This window comes from Phascolarctos cinereus, unplaced genomic scaffold (assembly GCF_003287225.1).
Source record: "Phascolarctos cinereus isolate Bilbo 61053 unplaced genomic scaffold, phaCin_HiC Scaffold_726;HRSCAF=1367, whole genome shotgun sequence".
Taxonomy (NCBI): Eukaryota; Metazoa; Chordata; class Mammalia; order Diprotodontia; family Phascolarctidae; genus Phascolarctos; species Phascolarctos cinereus.
This window is the reverse complement of record NW_027556098.1, coordinates 319,081,771-319,109,341: the sequence shown is the minus strand read 5'-3', so window position 1 is coordinate 319,109,341 and position 27,571 is coordinate 319,081,771. Positions and strand designations below refer to the sequence as shown.

The 27,571-nt window shown below is 37.9% G+C and overlaps 1 protein-coding gene across 3 annotated transcripts in view; it reads right to left on the bottom strand.

The window, feature by feature from the left end:
* ACER3 (alkaline ceramidase 3) overlaps positions 1-27,571 on the bottom strand; it is a 206,987-nt gene that overhangs the window by 68,889 nt on the left and 110,527 nt on the right. Inside the window, exons 2-3 of one of the 3 annotated variants that reach the window (XM_020989517.2) lie at positions 25,584-25,694; positions 4,774-4,826 (exon numbers count right to left, since the gene is read on the bottom strand). In XM_020989517.2, the coding sequence (XP_020845176.1) occupies positions 4,774-4,826; positions 25,584-25,694 (164 nt within the window). The remainder of the gene's footprint in view (positions 1-4,773; positions 4,827-25,583; positions 25,695-27,571) is intronic. The other 2 variants (XM_020989518.2, XM_078156929.1) reach the window with 2 other exon arrangements.

Sequence of the window (27,571 nt, the reverse complement as noted above, 5' to 3'; positions counted from 1 at the left end):
TTTGTCTTCTCTTTTTTCTAGCTTACTTCTCAACTTTGGATTTTATGTTAGTATTGGGTTCTACATACTTCAGGAGTGGTTGAAGTGGGAAAGGAAATATCTGGCTTGAGCTTCTGCTCTCTTATAATCCACTGTTTTCTCAGCTCAGGTTGGGAGTCTATAAGCTTTTAGTGCTACCAAAGTGATGTGATCTGGGGTGAGGTCTGTTCAGATCCTTCGGGTCTGACCTCTGCAAGTTCCTGACTCGGGTTTGGGTCTGTTGGCTCAACCCTGGTTAGGAATCTCAGTTGACTGCTACTGGATTAAGCCACTACTAGCCAACTGTGAGGCTCTACGCAGGTTCAGAGTGACCGAACTGCAGGCTCCCCTTTAATCTGGGACTCCAGCTCTGGTTATTCCATTGTAGGCTTCAACATTGTGTTCAACTTCAGTGCTGAATTCCTTTTCTGCTCCTGGTATTAGAGTCACACTGTAAATGTTTGCTTCTGAAATTTATTTGTTGCTTACTACACAGTAGGGCCCATACTCTCCCTTGAGGTCACCTCCACTCAGGATCCGTGACCCAGCACTGTGTAGTGAGCAACCGACTTGCCAGACAGAACCTGTTCCTGTCTTAGCTCATGGATCTCTTTCTGCCCCAGCACTTCCCGCCTTGGGGCCCAGCCTTAGCTCTCTTCTCGTTCCTGGGTGTTGGAATGCTCTGTGAACAGTGTACTCCTATCAAAGCTTGTCCTGTGTCCACAGACCTCTCATTCTGTCTCCCTAAGCTTCTCTGGGCCAGAAAAGTTACTATGACTTTTTTTTTTCATTTTCTTCATCAGAATTAAGGTCTAGTGCATTTTCTAGATCTTTGCGGAAGAATTTAATGGGGAGGTATGCTATGCTGCTATTAAATACTCCATCATCTTGACTCTGCCTTCAGAGACACAACTGTGAAAGTGTTTCAGGATCAATATGCAAAGAATCTAAGGGGAGAAGATACTAAAAGAGTAGAAAAAACTTTGGACCACGTTAATACCAAAAAAGACAAAACTGAGAAGATTAGCAGCTATGTAACTACCTAAACACACACACACACACACACACACACACTCACAAATTCTCCCAATTTTTTATGTGAGTCATATATACACAGACTAAGGCGTCCTTGTTGGAGTAGTAACAGGGCGCAAGGTGGCTTTCAAAGTGATATTCATCAATGGACCACTTCTTTACCATATAAATTCTTTGAGGGTAGGGATTATTTTTTTCTTTGCCTCTTCAGCACCTAGTATAGTACCTAGCACATAGCAGGCTCTAAATAAATGCTTGTTATTTGCCTACAAGATGTTGAGAATATGAGATCACATTGTTTATTGTATGATTATGAAAAAAATAATCCAGTAGCACAAAATGCTGCTTTAAATAATGTTATTTTCTAACAATGTGTCTCCCATCCATATACTTCAAAAAAATCATTCAAGATTCCCTGAAAAACACAACAGAAATAACTTTTTTCAACGAACCTCTGATCTTAAGTATAAGGTGAAAAATAAAACAGAGAGATGTATATTCTCCATGATTTTTTCCATCTTTGTGGCAAACACTATAAAGAGATGGAAGAGATCCTGTTCAGAGGCCAAGCTGAAGAGGATTTATTCTGTGGATAGTGAGGTCCTCCAGATGTTTCCATTTGTAGAAGACATTATGCTGGTGATATTATGTCCCCAAAACATAGCACACCTTCCTGGAAGAGATCTAGAAGCATTCAAAAAAAGTCTGGCCTGACCATCCCCATAGGAAAGTCCAAATAGATGAAGAATATCAATTGCCTGGATTATCACCTGCATTTGGAAAGAAAACCTGTAAAGCTTGTCCATCAATATGCATACCTCGAACACACAGTGCTGATGGATGTTAAGGTGGGTTCAGAGTTGAAAAGAAGTGGTGAGTAGACTGGAATGTCTTTGGGAAATTGCAAAGCTCCTTTAAGAACCCTAATTGCGCTTCCCACAAAAATAAAGGCCTATCTTTTTATGCTACCACTCTACCCATGTTGTTGTGTGACATAAGAACATGGGATACAACAGTCTTAGCAGTGATCTGTATCACTGAAGGACCGCCCCCCTTCCAAACTGAGGAGCTCACAGATATCACTGAGCATTTGAGTACATAACAGGATTTCTAGTTCACCTTGTTTGTTCCCATTTCTGTGCATTTATGTACTGATACTTGAGGCCATGAGTCTTGTTATTAATTCGTTTCTTAGCTTCCACCTGTGAATTACTGGGCATCTCTGTCACAATCTTTCTTCTTACACTGTAACTCTTTCTATTGTGTCTAGCTTGGTGGATCTGCCATATACTTTTTTTAAAAAAAACTTTTTTTTCTGCTTTGAAAAATAATGAATAACTAAAATCATTTATGGAGTAGGATGATAAATATGTAAGAGCTGAACTAATGGGAATTAAAGCTAATATTTTGTGAAATTCATTCAATTCATGTACATAACAAAGCATTTAATGAGCTTCTAATAGTAACTGTAATAACAGTGATAAAAGTTCACATTTATATAGTATTTCATGGTTAACAAAGTACGTTATATATGTCATTTCATTCACAGTAATTCTTTGAGTATAGGTAGAATCTTACTGTCCTGTTTTACAGAGGAGAAAATATTTATATATTTTTGAGCACCTGTAACTAGGCGGTTAAAAGTGAAGCTCACACTTTGGATGCTGTTAATTCAATGTACATTTATTAGTGCCTATAATGTGCCAGGCAATGTGCTAAGTGCTGGGTCCATAAAGGCAAAAACAACTGCTGCTCTTGCCCTTATGGGGGACTATGATGATGCTACCAGAGGAACACAACATATACACAGACAAGGAAATATTAGGTAATTTGAGGAGGGATCAGGAACAACTTCATGTGGAAGATGGATTCAAGAAGAGGGAATGTGAATTAGAAAGTTATCATAATAGTTCAGGTAAACGGTAAGGAGCCTGAATCACAGTAGTGGCTATGTAGGTAGAAATAAGGGGATGGATACAAGAGATGTTATATCAGTAGAATCAACAGGATTTAGTCATTGTTGGGAGGTAGTAGGCAGAGTCATATAACTATGAGGTCATATGAATGAGGTTAACCAAGAGGATGAAATGGGAAGTCTGGAGGACGGACAGTTCAAGAAGGAAACATGGAATTCTACTTTGGACATTTTGAATTTCAGATACTAATAGAACAGCCTGGTAGGTATGTGCAGCAGACAGTTGATGCTACGGGATTGGAGCTTTTGAGAAAAATTGGGCATAGAAATTTGGTTTGAAGTAATTTTTTTAATGTTAATGCCAAATGACTTAAGAACTGGAAGCTGGGATGGATTTAGTATTAAGAGCTTCTATGAGACAGAGGTGAGAAAGAAGTGCATTCCAGGTGTGAGGGATAGCAGGTCCAATAATATAGAGAAGAAAAATAAGAGTGTTGTAGGTGAGGAACAGAGAGAAGACAGGTCTGGCTTAACCACATGGTGCAGAAAGGGGAGTAATGGAAAATAAGTCTGGAAAGATAAGCTGGGGCTAGGTTTGAAGGATTTTAAAAGTCAAATATATATATGGATGTATCCTATAGGCATAAAAATGAGCCACTGGAGTTTGAGTTGTTGTTGATGTTTGTCCTTTGTCCTCGAAGAGGACCATGACATTGGGAAGGTGATGTCATGACTTGCAAGTGAATTGCTTTTAAGTGTGGGAGGGCTGGGCAAAATCACTAGCCTCACTCTCTCCTCTGGACCCATCTGGGTTCAGTAGCAAGATACAGATCAGGACAACTGGAGATGGCCCTGGATGCAGTGGGAGACCTTAGGTCTTTTTAAGCTAAAGTCTTTCCCAAGTCTCAGTTGTCTGAGGCAATACCCATTCAGTGATTAAGACTAGGTAAGAAATGAAGCAAAGAATGGCCTTTTTTACCTAGTCAAAAAAAAAAAAGCAATTTAGGAGGGGAAGACCTTCAGGATTTCTGGCCAAAATAGAAACAAGTGCTATTTAGTGACAGACATTCACACTTAACGAAAATCACTTTGGCAGCTGTGCGTGGCTAGAAGGGGCTTAGAACACAGAACCTGAAAAGTGAGAACTTGATGTAATCTAACAACGTAGAATGTCAGAACTGGGGAAGCCTTTAGAACTTAAAACATAGAATGTCAGAGTTGTAAAAAACCTTAGACTTAATCAATCTCAATCAAAAAGCATTTCTTCCTACTATGTGGTAGGCACTGAGGTTAGGTACTGGGGATACAAAGACAAAAGTGAAAATAGCCCCCAACATTAAGGAGCTAGTAGTCTAGTTGGGGGAGACAACATGTATGTATCTATGTATAGTTATATACAAAACAGATACAAAGTGATCTAGATCTAGTTCAAACCGTACCCCACCCCATCCTCACCAATTTTATAGATGGGGAAATTGAGGCCCAGGGGGGAGAAGTGACAAGATGCCTTTCTGGTTCCCAGCCCAGGGCACTGACACACACCACCACCACAAACTGGTTTATGGAATTATGTAAGTGTAGACCCAATTTTCTCTTCACCCCTTCCACTCAGTCAGTCTCACTTTTTCCAGATATACAAATTCCCAAAACAAGTTCCAATAGACAGACAAACTTGGGAGGTGAGGGTGGGGGATGCAGCAATGGAAGAGAGTCTGGGGGTGCTTTTCTTTGGCTTTCCCAGCATTCACCACTGCTATGCATTAAGGGAAATACATTCCTGTTCAGACCTAGTTGGTGTTACTGACCTGCATTTCATACTGCAGAGTCATATGGAAGCACCACGATCCCAATCCTACCACTGAAATTGAAACAAAGAAAAACAACAATTAGCACAAAATCTGGGTTGGAAGAGAAGAGGATGCATAGGGACTTGGGAGCAAAGCAGGACAACATTACCAGTGTTAGTTATTTTAAAAAAAAAAACAAATTTCAAGGAGAACTTGAAATTTCTAATGTGATTAATAATGCACTAATGGAATTTTTGCAAACAAAATACTCCATCAGTTAACTTACTGGTTAAGTTATGTCCCTGGGTAAGTCCTGGTATAGAAGAGACCAGTGTATGAGTACAACCACTGGAGAAACAGTTTTGACCTTTTTGGCATGATAAGATATTTCAGCTGGTTTGTAAATCATACAATAAAACTTTACCCCCAATGATATGAAGTGGGATGATTGTTATGTATTCTAACTGGAGAAATTAGGAAGTGGATTGTTAGTGTACTGATTTAACTGTAGGATGAAAGTGTATTTTTTCCATTTTCCATTTGCAGAAATAAAGAAATGAGACTGGTGTCTTGCCTTAACTGGAGAATAAATGATGCGAGACAACTGGTGTCAATGAATTTCAGAAGAGAGGATCAGTGTTCAATTGGAAAATAAAGAAGTAGAATAACTTATAGATTTTTTTTTCAAACAGAGAATGAAAGAAATAGAATGAAAAGAAGATGATTTCAACTGGAGAAACCACAATGAAAGATGAAGGATGTTTGGTGCATGATTTTAATGGAAGAAGTAAAGAAGTTTTATGGCATTCAAAAGTAGAAGGTGTACAAATTAAGAAAAAAAGAAGAGAGATGGATCTGGGCCACCTTGAGGGTAATGGAATGAGACCCTATGCCCTTGTTATATATTGCTTCTTTACTACTTTCAAATTTTCTCTATAGTTATTGAATTTAGTAGCTGCAATCCCTTTTAATTTGAAACACATGTAAAGTACTATGCCCACCATAAGAAGTATATGGAGCACAAATCCCTGTCAGCTCTTTCAATGGTCAGGGGGAAGCTGCAAATCAAACACAAACTTGACAAAATTAGGTACTATAGAAGTAACTGCTGATTACATACGCCATGAACTCTAATCCTGCATTTCCATGGCCTGCTGGGCTACTCCATCTAAATGTCCCACAAACACCGTAAGCTCAATATATCTATAATTGATTATTATACTTCCCCCAAAATCTGCTTCTCCCTGTCATTTGCCTGTTTCTGTTAATGCTTCCACCTAAAAGATCTCATTAATTCAGGTTGAAATCTCCCTAAGCCCTCCCTTAGCACCACTTCCCCCTCTACCTCTGGTCACCTTCTGAGCTGAGGACTTCATGTCAAATATCCAAAAAAGTGAGGCCATTAGCAGAGCACTTTTGTCACTTAGGTGTCTTCTCCCACTATTCATTCCTTCATATCTGTCTCATGTGAAGTAGTGGCCCTTCAGTCCTTTCCAAAGCAATGACCTTGATGTGTACCCTTGATCACATTCCTTCCCATCTTGTTCACAGATTAACTCTACTATAATCTATTCTCTCTATAATCTTCAACTTTCCCTTTCTACTGGTACCTTCTCTGTTGCCTAACATGGGAGCATGTCTCCCTTAAAAAACCTTCACTTGATCTGATCATACCTGCTAGCTATCATCTATAGTTTTCCTCCCCTTCTCAGTTTATCTCTTTTTTAAAATAGTATTTTATTTTTTCCAATTACACATAAAGACAATTTTAAACATTCATTTTATGAAAGACTTTAAGTTCCAAAATTTTCACCCTCCCTTCCCTCCTGCTTCCCCAAGATGATAAGCAATCTGATATAGGTTATATATATATGCAATAATGTAAAATATTTCCACGTTAGTCATGTGGTGAAAGAAGAAACAGAACAAAAGGAAAAAACCACCAAAAAACAAAAAAAAGTGAAAAAGTATGCTTCAATCTGCATTCAGACTCCATCAGTTCTTTCCCTGGATGTGGACAGCATCTAAGTTAATTTCCTTGAGAAAACCATCTATACTAGATGCCTCCATTCCCTCTCCTTTCATTAGATTCTTTTTAAAAATTCAATTTTATTTTTTTTCCAGTTCCAAATTATTTTCCTTTCCCTTCTTCTCTCCCCCCTATCCCCGTCACTCACTGAGAAGGCAAGAAAAATAAAACCCATTACAAATATGTATAAACATGCTAAACAAATTTCCATATTATCCATGTGGAGGGGAAAAAAAAACAAAAAGAAAGAAAAAGAAGAAAATGTTTTAATTTGCATTCTGAGTCCATAAGTTTTGTTTCTGGAGGTAGATAACATGTTTCATAATTAGTCTTTCAAATTATGGTTGGTCAATAAGTGGATTAGTTACTAATTCTTTTAAAATTGATTATTTTCACATTGCGGTTACTATATAAATTATTCTCCTAGTTCTGCTCCTTTCACTTTGCATCAGTTCATACAAGTCTTCCCAACTTTTTCTGAAACTATGCCTTTATATTTCTTATAGCACAATAACATTCCATCACATTAATTTACCACAACTTGTTTAGCTATTTCCTAATTGATGGGCATCCCCTCAGTTCTAATTCTTGACTACCACAAAAAGAGTTACTATAAATATTTTTGTACATATAATATAGGCCCTTTTACTCTTTCTTTGATCTCTTTGGGGGCAAAGACTTAGTTAGCAGCATCACTGGGTAAAAGGGTATGTACAGCTTACGAGCTATTTAAGCAGAGTTCCAAAATGCTGTCTAGAATGGTTGGACTACTTCACAATTCCACCAACAGTACACTGGTGTATCTATTTTCCCACATACTACCCCAGCATTTGTCATTTTCCTTTTTTGTTATTTTAGCTAATCTGATAGGTATGAGGTGGTACCTCAGAGTTGCTTTAATTTTAATTTCTCTAATTATTAGTGATTTAAAGCACTTTTCATATGGCTATAGATTGCTCTGATTTCTTCCTCTAAAAACTTCCTATTCATATTTGTTGACCATTTATCAACTGGGGAATGGTTCTTACTCATTCTTGTAAATTTGACTTTGTTCCCCATATATTTAAGAAATGAGACCTTTATCAGAGGAAGTTGCAGCAAAGATTTTTTAAAATTTAATTTCCTGTTTTTCTTCTAAGTTTAGCTGTACTGGTTTTGTTTGTTCAAACTTTTTCATCTTATATAATCGAAACAATCCATTTTACTTCCTGTGAACCTTCTCCTATCTATAAATCTGACAGGTAATTTCTTACGTGCTCCACTAATTTGCTTATGGTATCAACCTTTGTATCTAAATCATGTACCCATTTTTGAGTTTATCTTGGTATACTGTAGAGGTGCTAATCTATGCCTAGTTTCTGCCAGGCCACTTTTATAGTCTGTCAAATTTATTTGTATTTGTTAAATACTGAGATCTCTCACTGAGTTCTTTGAGTTTACTAAATACTAGGTTACTGCGCTAGCTTGCTTTTGTATATTGTGTACTTAATCTGAAATATGATGTTGCTAGTCTCCTTTCCTTACTGTTTTTTCCATTAATTCCCTTAATATTCTGACCTTTTACTGGCTTGGCCTTCTCATGAGCAATTAATATTTCTCTAATTATTTAATATCTTCATTTTAAAGGTATTATGAAGAGTGTTTTGTAATTGTATTCATATAGTTCCCTGTGTCTGCCCTGGTATACAGACTCCCAAGTATTTTATACTCCTGCAATTATTTTAAATAGAATTTTTCTATGTCCTCCTGCTGGGTTTGTTGGTAATATATAGAAATGCCAATTACTTGTGTGAGTTTATTTTATAACCTGCAATGCTGAAATTGTTCATTGTTTTTATTAGTTTTTTAGTTAACTCTCTAGGGTTCTCTAAGTAAACTATCTGCAAAGAGTGATATTATTTCCTCAAAGCCTATGCTCATTGCTTTAATATCTTTTTTCTTGCCTTATTGCTATAGAAAAAAATTTTTAGTACAATACTTAATAGTAACGGAGAGAATGGATATCTTCACTTTATCCTCTAATCTTATTGGAAAGGCTTCTAACTTATCCCCATTACAGATAATGCTTGAGCTTGGTTTTAGATAGAAACTACTTATCATTTCAAGGAGAGCTCCATTTATTCCTGTGCTTCCTAGTGTTTTTCAATAGGAATGGGTACTGTATTTTTTCCAAATCTGTTTCTGCATCTTTTGAAATAATCATATGATTTTTGTTGTTTTTATTGTCAACAAGCCAATTATGCTTATAATTTTTCTAATGCTGAACCGGCTTTGTCTGAGATCATGATTGCCCTACCTTTTTTTTTTTTTAAACTTCAGCAGAAGCATCATAGATTCTACTCTATGTACAGCTTTGTGTTTCAAGTGTATTTCTTGTAAATAACATTGTTGGATTATGATTGCTAATCTATTCTACTATCTTCTTCCATTTCATGGGTGAGTTCATCCCATTCACATTCATAGTCATGACTGCTAACTCTGCATTTTCCTACACTTTATTCACTATACTTATCCTTCTCTTTTTTACACTGTCCCCTCTTAAGAGTATATTTTGCTTCTGACCACTACCTCTCTTCGTTTTTTTAAAATTATTAATTTATTTTGATTTATCAATAATCACTTCCATATGCTTTTGAGTTTAAAATTTTTCTCCCCCTTTCTCCCCACCACCCTCCCCAAGATGGCGCACAATCTGATATAGGCTATACATTCACATTTCTATTTAGCATATTTTCACATTAGTAGTGTTGTAAGTAAAAATTAAAACCAATAGGAGGAACTATCAGAAAGAGGAAACAACTCAACAGAAGAGAAGAAAAAATAGCAATTCAACTTCCACAGTTCTTTCTTTGGATGTGGATAGCATTTTCCATCATGAGGCCTCTGGAGATGTCTTAGATCCTTATATTGCTGGGAAGGGTTAAGTTTATCAATATTAGTCATTGCACAATGTGGCTGTTATTGGACCACTACCTCTCTTAATGTACCTCCTTTTTATTTTCTCCTTACCCCTATCCCTCCTACTTCACTGTTGGGTAAGATGAATTTCTATGCTTAATTGTGTGTGTATGCATGCATATTTTTTCCTCCTTGAATTAGTTCAGATGAGAGTGAGGGTCAAGTGTTGACCACTCCCCCTGCCCATTGCCCCTTCTATTATAAATTCTTCCTTGTGCACCACATTTATGTGAGGTATTTCTCCAACCTTCCTTTCCCTTCCCCTTCTCTTAGTGAATTCTTCTTCCCCATCCATTCCACTCTTCTTTGATCATTCAAACATAACAGAATCATACCCAGGTCTTCTGTCTCATTCTGTTTAGATTCCTTCTCAGAACCATGGTGATGATAAAGTTCTGATGGTTACATGTAGCATCTCCCCGTATAATAATGTAAGTAGCTTCACCTTTTTAGTCCATTATAATTCCTCATTCACATTTACCTTTTCATGGATTTCTTGAGTCCTATGTTTCAATGTCAAATTTTCTGTTCACCTTTGGTCTTTTAATCAGAAATGCTTGAAAGTCCTCTATTTAATTAAAAATCCATTTTCCTCTCTGTAGGATTATACTCAGTTCTGCCAGGCAGGTTATTCTTGGTTATATTCGGGAATATCATATTCCAAGCCCTCTGTTTCTTTATTGTGGTATCTACTAAATCTCGTGTGGTCCTTATTGTGGCTCCACACTACTTTAATCTTTTATTTCTGGCTCCGTTCAGTATTTTCTCCTTGACCTGAGAGTTCTGGATTTTATGACATTCCTGGGAACTTTCATTTTGTGGTTTCTTTCAGGAGGTAACTAGAAGATTCTTTTAATTTCTACTTTCCTCTGGTTTTAAGCTATCTAGAAAGTTTTCCTTTACAATTTCTTAAAATATAATATCTGGGCTCTTTTCTTGTTCATAGCTTTCAAGCTAGTCCAATGATTCTTAAATTATCTCTGAATGTATTTTCCACGCCAGTTGTTTTTCCTATCTTTTAATCACGTTTTCTTTCGATTTTGTTTTATTATTTCTTAATGTATCATGGAATCATTAACTTTCATTTGAGCAATTCTAATTTTTAAGATGTTATTTTACTCAGTAAGGTTTTATACTTCTTTTGTACCAAGCTGTTAATTTTTTTTTCCATAACTTTCTCAGATAGCTGTCATTTCTTTCCCCAGTTTTTCCTCCACCATGCTTACTTGGTTTAATTTTTTTTTTTTGCTGTTTTTATCTCTTTCTTCTAGGAGTTGTTGTTGGACTTGCATCTAACTTGCGTTTTTCTTTGAGGCTTTGCTTGATAGGTTCAAGTCATTGTCTTCTTTTGTATTTGTGTCTTAAGCTTTCCTGTCATCATTGTAGCATGTATAGTTGGGTTCTTTGTTCATTCTTCCAACCTATTTACTGATTTTGACTTAGGATTTTATGTTAATGTTGGACTCTGCTCACTTCTGGGAAGGAGTAGTGTCTGATATGAGCATCTGTGCTTGCACAGCTCAGTTTAGGGGCTTGTAAGTTTTCAGTGCTTCCAAAATGGTGTGATCCAGGGAGATGTCTGTTCACCACCCTTCTGATCTGAGATCTGCAAGTTTCTGACCCTGGTTTGAGTCTGTTGGCTTGTGTGTCATTGAATTTTAGTAGACTGCTGATGAACTCAGTCATTGTTAGTCCAGTGGGAGGTTCTGCTGATTCAGAGTGACTGAACTGCTGGATCCCTTGTGGTCTTTGTCTCTTGCCATGGTTTTTCCACTCTAGGATTCTATGCTGAGCTAGGTGGCATAGTAGATAGAGCACTGGGTGGGGAGTTGGGAAGACTCATCTTCATAAGTTCAAATCTGGCCTCAGACACTTACTAGCTGTGTGACCCTGGGCAAGTCATTAACCATGTTTGCCTCAGTTTCCTCATCTGTAAATGAACTGGCGAAGGAAATGGCAAACCACTCCAGTATTTTTGTCAAAAAACCCCAAATGGGGTCGTAAAGAGTAGGACATGACTGAACAACAAAAATGGTTAGAACTGAGTCACCACTCTGCTCCTAGGCTTAGAGCCACACAGCTAAATTTCTGGAATTTGTTTTGTATTCAGCTAGGGCCCCACAGATGTGTCAAGACTGCTCTTCTCTGCCCTTGCTTTGTGACCTTAACTGCATAATGGATGATAGATCTGCCAGAAGGCATCCATTCCTGATCCTAGTGCTAGTTCAGGAGTCTCTGGGGCTCTCTTTCTGCTCTGGTGCTTCCTGTACTGGGGCTCTATCTAGGTTCCCTTTCAGTCCCTGGGCTCTGGGATGCTACTGGTCTGCTGCCGTTGCTACTGACACTGGGCTGAACTCTTGGCCAGCCCCCACCCCAGTGTCTGCAAACCTTTCTTCTTAGGAAGACCTAAGCTGTCCTGGGTTGGGAAGATGATTTATTGTGACTTTTTATTGGCTTTACTGCTCAGAATTCACTCTAGCATGATTTCTGGATTCTGGAGGCCATACGCTGGGAAACCTAGTCAAAAATACTCCCTTTCACTCTACCTCTCTCTCTCATTAGATTCTAAACCTTGGATATGCAATCTAGCTTCCAACTGATCTCATCATTCAAATGAAAGGGCTCTTCAAAAGTTACCACTGATATCTTAACTGCCAGATCTAATAGCTTTTTCTCAGTCCTCATCATTCTCAGCTTAGCTACAGCCTTTGACGCTGCTGCTCATGATCTTCTCCTAAATAATCTCTTCTCTCTAAGTTTTCATCATACTGTTTTCTCCTGGTTCTACTCCTACCTGTCTGACCACTCCTTCTTAATCTCCTTTACTGGATGCTCATCCAGATGACATCTAGTAACCATGTGGCATCTCCCAAAGCTTTGGCCTAGTCCTCGTCTTCTCCCTTTATACTTTTTCACTTTGTGATCTCATTAGCTCCTGGGGTCCACCTCTATTTCCCAGATTTGTAGATACAGTCCAAATCTCTCTCCTGAGTCCTACCTAGTCCCATAACATCAAGTGCCTCCTAAACATCTCAAACTGGATGTCCTGTAGACATCTCAAACTCAAAATGCACAAAACAGAGCTCATTTACTCCCTAAAATCTTCCCCTTTTCTCAACTTTCCTATTATTATTGAGGACATCACCATCTTCCCAGTCATTCAGTTATTATCATTAATTCCCCCCTCACATTTATTCCACATATCCAAACTACTGCCAAATATTGTCAATTTACCTGAATAAAATCTCTCCACTATATGTTCCATTGTCTTCATTCACAGTCACCATGCTTTCCCATTTTAAGCTTTCTTATTTTATTTTCTATTTCTGTCAGTGAGGAGATAACAGATTAAAATCCTGAACCTGCCACTAACTAGTCAATTGACATCCCTGAGCCTGAATTTTCCCATTTTCAAAACAACAGGATTAGCCTTGGTACCCTGTGAGTTATCTTTGATGTGGGCATTCCATGATCTAACATTCATTTTAGCTAGCTTACATTTTTTTATGATACATCCTAGTGCTGACATTCTGTGAGTAAATGTGATAATGACTCCCTACTTTAATTTTTAAAGTCTAATATACTTTAATCATATCAAATTTTTTTCTTCCAGAACTCGGGCAGTACATCAGCAACTGTAACAATGTGGTGAGGTTTCTGGCGCCTGCCCTTTGAACCAGCAGGAGATATGATACCAAGGCTCTAGGGGGTGAGGAGGAGGTATGTGAGAAGTGGGGAAAAAAAGAAAGACAATTTGATATTTTAGCAATCTACTAAAACTGGAGTGAGAAACTGCTTCTAGACACATGAAATGTGGGAAAGAAAATCAAGTGAAACAAAGCAAAAAAAACAAAAACAAAAACAAAGAAATTAAAAGTCATTACATTTATCAGGCCTGTGTCTTAGGGAAATTGGTATGTTTAATAAAGAGGAAATCTTTCAGGTTGTCCAGTAAACAGTAACTTTTTTTATGAAAGCATACCATCAAAATAGCAATTGAAAAACTCCACTGAAGTCAATTAAGTCAGTATGACTCATTTTAATAAGGCCAAGGTTATTTATGTATCTTGTGATGAAAACGAAGCTATCATTTAAGGCTGAAATAAAATCTATCTTCAGAAGTGTTTTAACATTTTAAAAAACATACTTAAGCAATCACACTTTACATTTAGAATTTTATAGTTTATAACTGTTAACTAATGCCTGGACTACTTAGATGATTCAACAAGTATCATTTGGTAATGACTTTAATTATAAAATATCACAACTAGAAGATACCTCAGAATAAGGAATATTAGAGTTGAAAAGAATTTTAGAACACAGAATGTCAGAACTGGAAGGGACCTTAGAGCTGGGAGAGAACTTAGAACAGGGATGTCAGCAGGACTCTAATGAACTGTAAGTATTAACCCTGAAGTATTTGCTTGTTTTATGCATCAGATAATAGAATCAGAGACACAAGAGATCTCAGGGGTCCTCTAGTCCCTAGTGACCTTATTTTACTTATGCAGAAACTGAGGACCAGAGAGGTTAAGGGACTTGTCCAGGCCACACAGATAATAAAGCAGCAGAGTGGGCATTCAAACTCAGATACTGATCTAGTGCTCTTTTCAATGAAAAGTGCTGCCTCAGTATTTCAAGTCTAAATGGTATAACCCTCACGTCCCCATCCAGTTCCGATCACATGGCATTTACCATATCTAAAAGAACTCTTTGGCTCCAAACGAACTGTGTCTCTTGATATTTTTAATGATTAGTCAGTATTCTGTTACTCTCCATAAGCTCACTTCTCTCTCCCTGTTACCATTTCCATCTCATCTACCCCAGGCCCCTCCACGACACTGCTCAGTCATTTCTTCTCTTTGATGTCCTTTCCAAATATGTCTTCCTGTTTATAAACTCAATTCTTCACTATCCTGAAAAAACACAAATTTTCCTTAGCTCTTCCACCCCTTCAAGCTATCACCCTGTTTCTTCCCCTGCACTGCCAACTAGAAAAAGTGACCTAAACTGACTGCTTCTACTTCCTTGCCACCTACTCGTTCTTCAGCTGGTCATAATCTGCTGTGCTCCCAAAGCTCCTCTGAAATAGTCACTTATGATCTTATCACTAAAGTCAGCAGCCTTTTTTTTTTCTGTTTGCTTTCTCCTTCACTTTTCTGTAGCCCTTCCCCTTCCTTGAAACTCTTCTCCTTCGGCTTCCAAAGGACAGCATTCTTTGGGCTCTCGTGCCTCCCAAATTTCTCAATTCTGTTTACTTTGAAAGTTCCTCATTTTACACCCTCTTTGAATGTACTCTAAGGTTCTGTCCTTGATTCTCTTCTCTTCTTTCTCTATACCCTTTAATTGGTGAGTTTATTTACTTCCACTGATTAAATTATCACTTTTCTGCAGATAATTTAAAAATCTGTTTAGAGGCTCCTGTAGGTCTTTACTGCTTAGTGCCTTAAACATTTTTTGCAGGCTGAAATAAAGACTTGTCTCATGCCCCATAACCATACTATATACCATACAGGGGCTTAGGACCTTGTTGCCCACATGTAGGTCATCCTAGACATAAACTATATCTCAATATTAACTTTGGAGAGTTCCTTGCATTAGTCCAAGGGCAATAAACAAAGAAATAGAAATTGATCCTTTTGGGGTCAGGCCTTCATGATGGGACCTGGATGCATACATATACAATGCTACAGACACATAAAATAACATGTATGTAAATATATAATATATATTTATCTATCTATGTTGTTGCAAGGACTTTTCCCCCTGCCTTTGTATCTCTAGTACCTAGCAAACATATAGTATGTAACAGTAAATACTTGTTAGGTTATTTAATTTAATAATTCATAAAGCTGTACCTTTATTCCCAAACTCTTTGCAGAGCTCTAGGCCCATTCTTGTATCTGTATCCTTTTGGAAGGCCATCTACAACAGGTGCCTCTACTTTCTTTCCTTTCACTTTCTTCTTCACTCTTCGAGGCTTCTGACCTCATCATTCAACTGAATATGCCCTCTCTAAAGTCACCAATGATTCCTTAATTGCTAAATCTCATGTCCTTCTCTTAGTCTTCATTCTTTCTGACCCCTCTGTAGCTTTTGATACTGTTAGCTACCCCCTTAGCTTTTTGTGATATGAATTTCTTCCTAGTTCTCCTCCTACTTATCTGACATCCTGCTTCTCAGTCTCCTTTGCCAGATCTTTATTCACATGAGGCCTGCTAACAAAGGGGTCTATAGGGTTCTGCCCTGAGCATTCTTATCTTCTCCCTCTATACTATTTTGCTTGGTGATTTCATCTGCTTCCATGGTTTCAATTATCATCTCTGTTTCAATGATTCTCAAATCTACTTATCCAGCTCTGACCTTTCTTCCAAACTCCTATCTCACATCTCCCACTACCTATTAGATATCTCAAGCTAGATGTCCTATACACAGATATCTTAAACTCAACATGTTCAAAACAATTCATTATCTTTTCCCCAAAACCTGCCCTTCCTTATTATTATTGTGTGTACCACTATCCAATAACTCAGGCTTAAAATCTGGATCTCATCCTTGACTCCTCACTCAGATCTCTCACCCTCTCTATCCCTACCAATCTAGTCTACTGCCAAGACGATTTTGTCTTCTCTTATATATGCTCCCTTCTCTCCTCTGACAACGCCATCACCTTGTTGCAGGCTTTCATACTCTTATGCCTCAACTATTGTTAACAGCTTTTTAGTTGGTTTCCCTGCAACAAATCTCTCCCTACACCAGTCTGTCCTCCACTCAGCTATCAAGTGTTATTTCTAAATTAGTACAGGTCTAACCACGTTACCCTTTTCCCCTACTCAGTAAACTCTAGTGGCTCCCTATCAATGGTAGGATTAAACATAAACTCTTCTGTTTGGCTTTGAAAGCCCTTTACAATCTGCTTCTTCCCCTGACCTTTCCAGTCTTTTTACACCTTATACTTACACCATATACTCTTGAGATCTAGCGATACTGGCCTTCTTGCTGTTCCTTGGACAAGATGTTGTCTCCCAGTCCCAGGCATTTTTATTGGCTATCCTCCATGGCTGGAATGCTTTCCTTCCTCATTTCTGCCTTCTGTGTTGCCTGGCTTCCTTCAACATCCAGCTAAAATCACATATTCTCTCTATAAGAAGCCTTTTCCAATCTTTCTTAATTCCAGTGCCCTCCCTCTGTTGATTACTTCTAATTTATCCTGTATACACCTTGATTGTACATGGTCATTTGCATGTTGTCTCCCTTGTTAGAGTGTAAGCTCCTTGAGAGCTGGGACTGACTTTTGCCTTTCTTTGTATTTCCATTGCTTAGCATAATGCCTGGCACATAGTAGGCTCTTTACAAATGTTTATTAAGTGAGCAACTGACTCAATTTCAAAATACACAAAATCAAATCCCCCATTTTCTCATCTAAATCTTTCCTTCCACCCAACTCTTCTAATTCTATTGATTCTAATTCTCTTATAATTCTTCTAGTTTATCCCTATCCTCACAGTCACCAAGGCTTACCATATCAGAGTCATCTTGGATCCTTCCTTCTCCATTACTCCCATCTCTCTTTAGGTGAAAATGATCTTTCCCTCCTCACATTTCGCATAGTACTTTCCCTGGACTTTTCATTTGCAATTATCTCCCACTCCCTTACATCACAGTTATCCCTATGTATTTTGGACCCAATGGCATACACAAAGTAAACACTTACATTTTTTATTGGATTTTTTTTCAAAAATTGAGATATGGACCAGATTGATCTTTTACTGTAGGATTAATTGTTAAAGGAATCATTTTACTGTGGGAAATCTGTCAGGAAGTCCTCTCATGCCCCCTCCATATTGAATACAAATACTCTTCTCTGCAATTTGTGAAGTTAAAAAAAATCAAAGACACAAGTACATGACCTAGGCAATATAATTTGTCATCAGTTATTGATAAAGACCTAAAAGTGACAGTGGATCATAAACTCAAGACAAGTCAAGGACATGACCTAGCAACTAATAAAGGTGGCTACGACCTTGGAAACATGAATAGAAGGGAAACATTTTAGGAGGGACACTGAAAAACTAGGACAAAGAAAAATTAACTAGAATGAACATGACATGAAATCGTGTCGTAAGTGGATCAGTCAAGGGAAATCACATGAGAAATCATCACTTTAGAGCTGAAGGGACCTTAGAGGTCACTGAGTCCATCATCCCTCATTTTACAGATGAGGACTCTGAGGCTGAGGAAGTTTAAGTGACCAGGATCACACAGCTACTAAATATCTCAGGTAGGATTTGAACTCGGGTCTTCCTAACTCTAAGTACAGTGCTCCATTTTAACAGACCACCCAGGTGACACTTAAGGGTAAACAACACTGTTTTCAAGTGCTTGAAAGGCTGCCAAAAGGAAGAAGGATTAATAAAACTGGCACTGCTCAACCCCAGGGGGAAGAATTAAAACCTAGGGACACAAGTTACAGTTTTCCCCTCAACATCAGGAAAAACTTCCTAACAAAGTTCTCTAAAAAGTGAAATGTGTTGCCTTGGGAGGGGGCATACTTCCCAGACTAATCTCTGGACATGTTCAAGTGGAGGTCAGATTACCACTGGTCAGGAATGTTGTAGAAGCACTTTCTGCTTCAGGTAGGGGTTGGACTCAATCATCTCTGAGGTCTGCCAGGTGAAATTCTCCATTCTATTTCTATGCTACAACAGAAGGCACAGATGAAAAAAAACCAATTCATTCTTCCTAGGGATTTACCGGAAGTCTGTATTGACGTTCTCAGTAACACTTTTGCTTGAAGCAATGACAGAGGAGCATCAAGTCTTGTGTTCATTTCATTCAGTAGTGGAAGTCAGCAAGCAATTCCTAAGTGCCTACTATGTGCCAGGCACTAAACTAGATGGTAAAATACATGCAACAAGAACTCCAGGTCAATGACAAAGCAGAACATGAATGATACAAGACAAGTTATAGATTCTGTGACTCTAAGATAACCGTATGTGCAAGTGGTAGAAGAGGCTAGACTAAATGGGGGGGAGGGGGACAGCAGGTAACATTTAGCCAGGGAAGATTTTTCTGAGAAGGTAAATTCTGAGTCAGACTTTTAAATAATGGATATGGACAATAAGAGACAGAGAGTACAGAGTAAGGACAGAGAAACCAGAATTTGTAACTTTGTTACAGGGAACATTTAATTTCATTTTGTTTTTCCATTTCAGCAACCATTTAGGTACTTCCTATGGTCAGAGCTTTGGTGCTGGGAGAGATAATTGGTTTAGATAAGACATGGCTCCTGCTTCCTTTGAACTTACAATCTTAGAGAGGAATAAGACATAATTTCAGATGACTATAATACACAACATAAAAAATTTATTAGAGAACTAAAAACAAAGCGGTATGTGAGGCTGCAGCGAGCAGGTTATCAAAAAAGGCTTCAGGGAGGAAGAAGCATCTGAGTTGGGCTTTAGAGGATGTAGAAAAATTCAATGGTGAAGAAATTCAATAGCAGACTGGCATAGGGATTTTTAAAGTTTTAAATTGGCTTATATTTATATATCACTTTTAAGATCCACAAAGCACTTTGCTTATAACAAATAAGTGTCAGGATCTTTGTTACATGAATGAGGAAACTTAGGCCTAAAAAGAGTAAGCAATTTGCCTGGCATCACATAGTCATTAAATATTAGTGTCTCTCTTGATTATACGCCTAGAAGCATTCTTTCTTTCATACTATGCTTCACTTAATAAGACAAATGCCAGCTACCTGTAAGGTTGTTTCTTCCTGCACCCCCTCCACTAAAGAGGACGCGATCTGGCCAGCTCTCGAGGACTGAAGAGCAATGGAAATTGTGCATCCTCAGTGTCCATATCAAGTACGACATCTTCTGCCTGGCTTTCATCCCTTCATTCCCCTTTGGGTTCCACTCCTGATTCGTCCGACTTCGTTCTTCACCATGTCATTGAACAGATAGCTCCTCTCTCCCCTCTCTGCTTTTCAGCTCCCTTTTATGTGTTGTCTTCCCCCATTAGAGTGTAAGCTCCTAAAGGGCAGGGAATATTTTGCTTGCATTTTTATTCCTATTGATTAGCACTGTATCTAGGCACATCGTTGCTGTTATTCAGTTTAGTCATGTCCAGCTCTTCATGACTCTGTGGACCGTAGCACACCAATACTGTCCATGGATTTTTGTGGGCAAGAATAATGGAGTGGTTTGTCATTTCTTTCTCCAGAGACAAACAGAAGTTTAGTGACTTGCTCAGGGTCAGATAGCTAGTAAAGTGTCTGAGGCTAGATTTGAGCTCAGGTCTTCCTGACTCCAGGCCCAGCATTCTATGTGCCGAGCCATCTAGCTGCCTCCAAAAGCGCTTAATAAACACTTGCTGACTTATTGACTTAACCTCAAGGCCACATCTGATGAACCTCCAAGCTCATCTTATTGTCCACTGTCCCTCAACAGCCACCTAGTCCTCCTCCATTTAGGCAAGTCTCCTTACTGTCCATGGCACAGGACTGTCACGAGGATCAAATGAGATGAGAATTGTAAAATGCTAAGCAGAGGACCTGGCACATAGCAAGCACTATATACAGGTGAGTTATTATCATTATTATTCAAGGTTTCAATGCCAGCTCTTTATCCATTATGCCACACTGAAATTGTTCTTATGTCCTCATCAGATCAAAGCATTGATCTGGAGCCAGAGGACCTGACAGTCACTTCTCCTCTCTCTGGACCTCAATTTCTTTTTTTTTTTTAAATTTATTATTGTTTTCTTTTTAAATTTTGAGTTACGAATTCTCTCCCTCCCTCCCACCTCTTTACCACCTACCGAAAAGGCAAACAGTATATCAATTATGCATGTGAAATCATGAAAACACATTTCCATATTAGCCATATTGCAAAAAAAATATAAAGTGATAACATTATACTTCAATTTGTACTGAAGAGTTTATCAGTTCTCTGGTGGTGAATAGCAATTTTCATCATAAGTCCTTTGGAATTGTCTTGGATCACGGTCTTGATCTGAGTAGCCAGTCTTTCATGGTTAATCTTCATTACAACATTGTTTGTATTGTGCACAACGATTTTCCAGTTCTTCTCACTTCACTTTGTATCAATTAATATAGGTCTTGTTATGTTTTTCTGAAACCACGCCCCTTATCACTTCTTATAGCACAATAGTACTCCATATACCACACCATACTATTCCATATACCACAGCATATACCATATACCACAACTTGTTCAGTCATTCCCCAATTAATGAGCATCCCCTCTACTTCCAGTTCTTTGCCATCACAAAAAGAGTTGATGCAGATATTTTTGTACATATAGGTCTTTTTCCTTTGATCTCTTTGGGATACAGACCTAGTAGTGGCTTTTTTTTTCTTTTCAAAAAAAATTTATTTTTATTTATTTTGTTAAATATTTCCCAATTACATGTGAAAAAGTTTAACAATCATTTTTTTAAATTTTGGGTTCCGAATTCTTTCCATCCTTCCTACCCCTCTTCCCCCCTTGAGAAGGTAAATATTTTGATACTGATTACACATGAGAAGTCATACAAAATATATTTCCATATTAGCCATGCTGCAAAAGAAAACAAAAACAAAATAAAATAAAAATAGAATAAAAAAGTATGTTTCAATCTGTATTTATGCTTCATCAGCTTTCTCTCTGAAAGTAGATAGCAATTTTCATCATGGGTTCTTTGGAATTGCCTTGGGTCACTGTCTTGATCAGAGTAGCTAAGTCTTTCACAGTTCATCATCCTTACAATACTGCTATTACTGTCCAGGAGAACATTGTTCACAGTAATAGCAATATTGTACAATGATCAACTGGGAATAACTTAGGTATTCTCAGCAACACAAAGATTCAAGACAACTCTAAAGGACTTAAAATGAAAAATGCTATCCACCTCTAGAGGAAGACCTGATGGAATCTGAATGCAGACCAAAGGGTACTGCTTTTTAATTTTCTTTATTTCTTTTGGTTTTTTTGGTCTATGTTTTCTTTCACAACAAGACTAATATAGAAATATGTTTTGCATGACTGCATATATATAATCTGTATCAAATCACTTGCCTTCTCAAGGAGGGGAGAGAGGAGAGAGGGTGGGAGAGAATATGGGAGTCAAAATTATAAAAAAAAAGGTTAAAAATTGTCTTACAAGTAATTGGAAAAAATAGAACATTAAAATTAAAAAAAATATTCCTGTTGCTATGCACAGTGTCTGCCTGGTTTTATTCACTTTGTTTTGCATGAGTTCATACAAATCTTGCTATGTTTTTCTGAAATCACCCCCGCTCTCTGTCATTTGTTATAGCACAATAGTATCCTATCACAATCATATACTAGAACCTATTCAGCCATTCCCCAACTGATGGGCATTCCCTTGATTTCCAATTCTTTGCCATCACAACAAGAGTTGATATAAATATTTTTGTACAAATGGTTCCTTTTCCATTTTATTTGATCTCTTTGGGACATAGACCTAGCCATGGCATTGCTAGGTCAAAGAGTACACACAGTTTTATAGTTCTTTGGGCATAGTTCCAACTTGTTCTCCAGAATGATTGCACTAGTTCACAGTTCCACCAACAGTGCATTAATATCCTTATTTATTTATTTATTTATTTATTTTTAGTGAGGCAATTGGGGTTAAGTGATTTGCCCAGAGTCACACAGCTAGGAAGTATTATGTGTCTGAGGCCGGATTTGATCTCAGGTCCTCTTGACTCCAGGGCTGGTGCTCTATCCACTGCGCCACCTAGCTACCCCTCTCTAGGATTCTTAAGAGCTTTTGACCACTTTGGGACTGACTTTCTCTGGAGAATTTAGTCGGTGAGACTACCTATCCTTTCTCTGAATCAGGACTCAAGATCATGCTAACAGTGGAAGGAACTAGGAATGCTTAGCCTGGAGAAGAGAAGAGTCAGGATGTGGGGGGACAACAAGAGGACTGTATTTATGTATCTGAAGGGTTATCATATGCGATAGGAATTAGATCTGTTCTGTTTAGCTCTAGATAGTAGATGTGGAAAAAATGGGTGGAATCTACAAAGAGGTAAATTTTGGCTTGATATGAGAAAATATTTCCTAATAACTAAAGCTCTACAAAAGTGGAATGGGAGGCCATTGGACATGTACAAGCTACATGACTACCTATAAGATATGTTATAGAGGGAGATTCTTGTTCAAGTATGAGTCAGGACAGAGAGTCTTGGAAGTTCCTTTCACTACTGAGAGATTCTGTGATCAGGTGATCTATCCCTGAGATCCTTGGCAGCTCTATGGTTTTTTGATTATTTCTCCTTGTATTTTCCTCAGGGGCTGAATGAGTGAACTGTTGTTTACTGATTCAGTGTCCAGTGGTCAGAATCAGATAAAAAAGGAAATAAATAGGTTAGAAAGCTTCACAAACTATTTCAGAAGGCCCTTGCCACCACGGCACATTGATTTTATTTTTCTTTCATTACTAACAGTAATTGCTGTAATTTAAAAGGTTATTAGTCTTTTATATTCTGTACTAAAGATTCTTCTACATGTTCTCTGGACAGAAGGGCACAGCACACTCAGATCATTTCTGATTAGTCTCATATCAGTCTGATTCAGTCAAGACAGTGGTTGATTATAGATACTGTAACACTGAAATTAATCAATTAAAGTTCCTCCATTTAAAGAATTTCCAATGCTCCTTTTGTTCAGGAAATTACTGTGTCTTTGTGCTTTTACCCCTTCAGTACCTTCTTGCTTTGGTTTTGAATTGTGAGAAGGCATCAAATTTTTTGCTATGTTTCTTTTTACTTTTTAATTTGTTTCATCTATTTTATAGTTTAGTTTATTTTCCTGGTTGTCAATTTCATTTTTTTCACTGAAGGGATGTTGGAACTGGAGTTAGAAATGACTACTGATTGTAGAATTTTGAAGTTGGAAGGGACCCTAGATCAAAGAAAATTAGAATACAGAAAGAAAAAAGAATGCTAGAAGAGGAAGGGGCATTAGAGATGACTTCACACAATTCCCGATATTTACAGAGGACTGGTCCAGAGAGAGGAAGTCACACACATCTATGTGGTAGCACAGCAGAGACAAGAGCCTGAATCACTTGACTTTCAAGCCCCTTGGGGAAAATATGGGGCTCCTTATCCAAAAAAAGGCTTTGAAGCCTTCAAAAGAAGGCCCAGAATATCTTTTCTAGTTTATCCCCACATTAAGACCATGCCTACAAAGAACCACTTATATGACTTTGCGGCTGTTCACTGAAACTATACTTAACAAATGCTAGTGAATGTTGCTGTTGACCTTCTTATGTCTTCACATGAAACAGCAGTGAAGGGTGACATAGTGGCAGAAAGAACCTGAGTGTTGTGAGATGGGGGAGGAGAGATCTCAGCGAATGGCCTCAGTTGTTTTTTTTTTCAGTGAAACATGAATGAAGGTTCTTAGCTGAGATGGTAGAGAGAGAAGCATCTGTAGTTTGAGGAGGGAAGAAAAGGTTTGAAAGAGATGTCCCATGATGGACTGTGAGTCTACTATCTGATGAATAGCCTGGCTCAGTTCAAAAAGGCTCATAACCAGAAGACTGGCCACCAAACCTAGTCAATAAATGTTTCTAGTCTAGATGACCACTTTTCAAGGATGGCATATGTGTGTTGGGGGCTCCTTTTTTGAAACAGATTGGATTATTTCAATAGCCTGCTAATTGCTTTCTCTGCCTGAAGTCTCTCCGCTTCCTCTCCAAACATTCTGCACAGAGAATATCATTGACGTGATATTCCTTAAGCACAGGTTTGACCATGTCTCTTTCCTTCTCAAAAAAGCTCCAGTGACTCCTAATACATCTAGGATGTAATTTACCAATCTGGCTTTAGTCTACCTTTCCAGGCTGATCACACACTACTCTCCTTCCTACACTCTAGCCAAATTGGTCTCCTTGCTGTTTTCCTTACACACATCTTCATGTCCTTACATGCCTGCAGTGCATTCTCTCATCACCAAAGCTCCCTTGAAAGGTCAGTTCAAGCGCTATCTCCCACATAAGATCTTTCTTTAGTCTCCCTGCTCTCATGCCCTCCCCCTCTGTATTTATGTACGTACTTGTATTTACTTACATGTGCAAATGTTGTTTTGCCAGATAAGAATGTAAACGCTTTGAGAGCAGGGAGTTGTTTGATTTTTGTTACCATACCTCCCAGCAGGCAGATCAGTGCCTGGTACATGGCAGGTATATGCTTGTTGACTGATGTCCTTGAGACTCTTCCAGATCAGAGTATATGATTATGTGCCTGACCCCAAAAGGAGAAAGAGATAGTAGCTAAGAAAAAATGTCCTGTTGACCTAACTCCTCTGAGATTTTCATTTCCTTGTTTGTTTCAGTACATGCCACAGTTTCAAAACTGCAATGGTATTGAGCTATTTGGTAGTGACTGAGGACTTCTCAAGAAGGCTTCTGTAAATCTGCATAAAGAACCTTATTTATAGTCTTTTTTTTTTATTTACAGTCTTCTAAACTCATGTTGTGCTAGATCAGTGACTGAAGGCGGGAAAATTTTCATTTTACTACTTTAGAAAGTGCCTCAGAATACAGGTATCCATCTACTTTAACGAAAACAACAAACAAACCCCCAAACTCAAAAAACCAGACCAACCCCACCTGGAAATCCATATCAAGGTTTATACTTAGGCACACAAAAACATGAGCCTTAGTTTTTCTTAACAGGCTCCCAATGCCAAAGTGTGACCATTTACTTTTATAGACGGAAAAACAAAAAGAACGTGCCAACGCTGCGGATGATCATTTCATAGGAAGCTCTACCCATACCTGTAATACCCAAATATACCTGTAATAGCCAAATAGGAAGCTGTGTACCGCTTTTCCAGTCCATCTCTGACTGTCTGAATGGCACCACAGATTGGAGGTAGAATCATAATCAGGTTACTCAGTGTGTTCCCTGTGGCAGAAAGACGAAAGAAGAGATTTAGAATGAGTCAACAAAACATTAGCCAGTTATTGATTCCCTCACCAAATGTCTTCTATAGTTCTCGAAGGAAAGGGATCTTATGGTCATTCCAGTAGTCATCTTAGAAATAAAAGGGACCTCTCAGAGGTCAGATAGCTCAATCCTTACCTGAAGCATGAATCCTTTCTTCAAAATCTTTGATAAATGATCGTTAACCTATTTGTTCTCTGCCTGACAACATCCAATAAGAGAACTCTCTACTACATAGTTTTGGTTTGGTCATGTAACTTCATAAATTTGGGAACTGCTGGTATAGAATTTCTCTGTACCAATGCAGATCAACAATTCATCTGTAATTTTTATCTTAGAGAGTTAAGTGGGGCATTACGAGGAGAAGTGACTCATCCATGGTCACTCAGTCAGTAGAAGACAGACACAGAACTTGAACTCAGGTTTCCCTGACCCCAAGGCCATCCCTTTATCTACTCTTTTCTTCTCCATTCCTCTTATCTACCAAGCTGACTCTCAGTCATTTTACAGCTCTTCCTAATCACAGCAATGGCACAGGTGAACCAGTGAAACCCACACCTAAAGCATGACTCCTCTTTACAATATCCCTGACAAATGGCCACACAGCTTTAGCTTGAATATTTCCAGGGCCTGGGACCTAAATATCTCATAAAAGAAGGGAAGGGGAGAAGAACAAGCATTTATATAGCATTTAATATGTGCTGGCCACTGTGCTAAGCACTTGTACAAATGTCTTTCCATTTTCTCAACAACACTGCAATATAAGTGCTGTTATTATCCCTATTTTACAGTTGAGAAAGCTGAAGGAATAAAGGTTAATGACTTGTTCAGGGTCATACAGTTAATGTGGACCTCATCTGAACTCAAGTCTTTTTAATTCTAGACCCAGCACTTTATCTACTGCTCCATCAGCTGCTTCACAAGATAGCCCATTCCATGGAGTTGGACACTATCATCTTTTTCCAAGCTGAAATTTACTTTATACAGATATTTCTAAATAGAATCCACTTATCATATGACAAACCATAATTTATAAAAAAAATTTTGCCAGGAATTTCTTAAATAGAAAAACTCAATAATATAACTATCAGGATTATGCTTTTCTTTTTTATTGTTATTCAAATAAACTAAGTATAATGTAAGGTTCTCTGATTTCCAACAATTTAAAGAACTCCTAATTGAAATAAAGGATTCCACTCGTGTTGCCTGACTAAATGATTATAAAATACCTAAAGGCAGTGTAGTATAATGGAAAGAGCAAGAGATTTGGAATTAAAGATCTAGATCCAAATGCCATCTTATGAATGTTTTAATAAGGAGGAAAAGCCCATTATAACTTGGACTGTATATTTTTGAACCATTTTATTCATTACTGATTTGATCTTTTAAAATTTGCTTCAGGTATAAATTTGACATTTATTAAGCACCTGCTATTTATTTACAAAACACTTACTATACCACAAACACTTACTATACCACAGAATGAAGGACATGCAAAGCTACATAAGATGCCAAGATTCACTCCTTGACCTTAGTGAGCTTAAAATTTGGTGGGAGATATACTGTAAGAAAAGGAGAGGAGATTGATTTTAGAAAAAGATGGAAAGACTTGCATGACATAGTGAGCAGAACCAAGAGAATGTTGTATAGAGTAATAGCAATATTGTTCAGAGAAAAACTGAATAACCAAGCTATTCTAAATATTATAAATATTCAAAACAATGACAAAGGACCTATGAAGGAAGATGTTACACACCTCCGGTGAAAGAACTGATAAACAGAAGTATGCATTGTATGGTTTCATATATAGATATAGATATAGATATATACATACATAC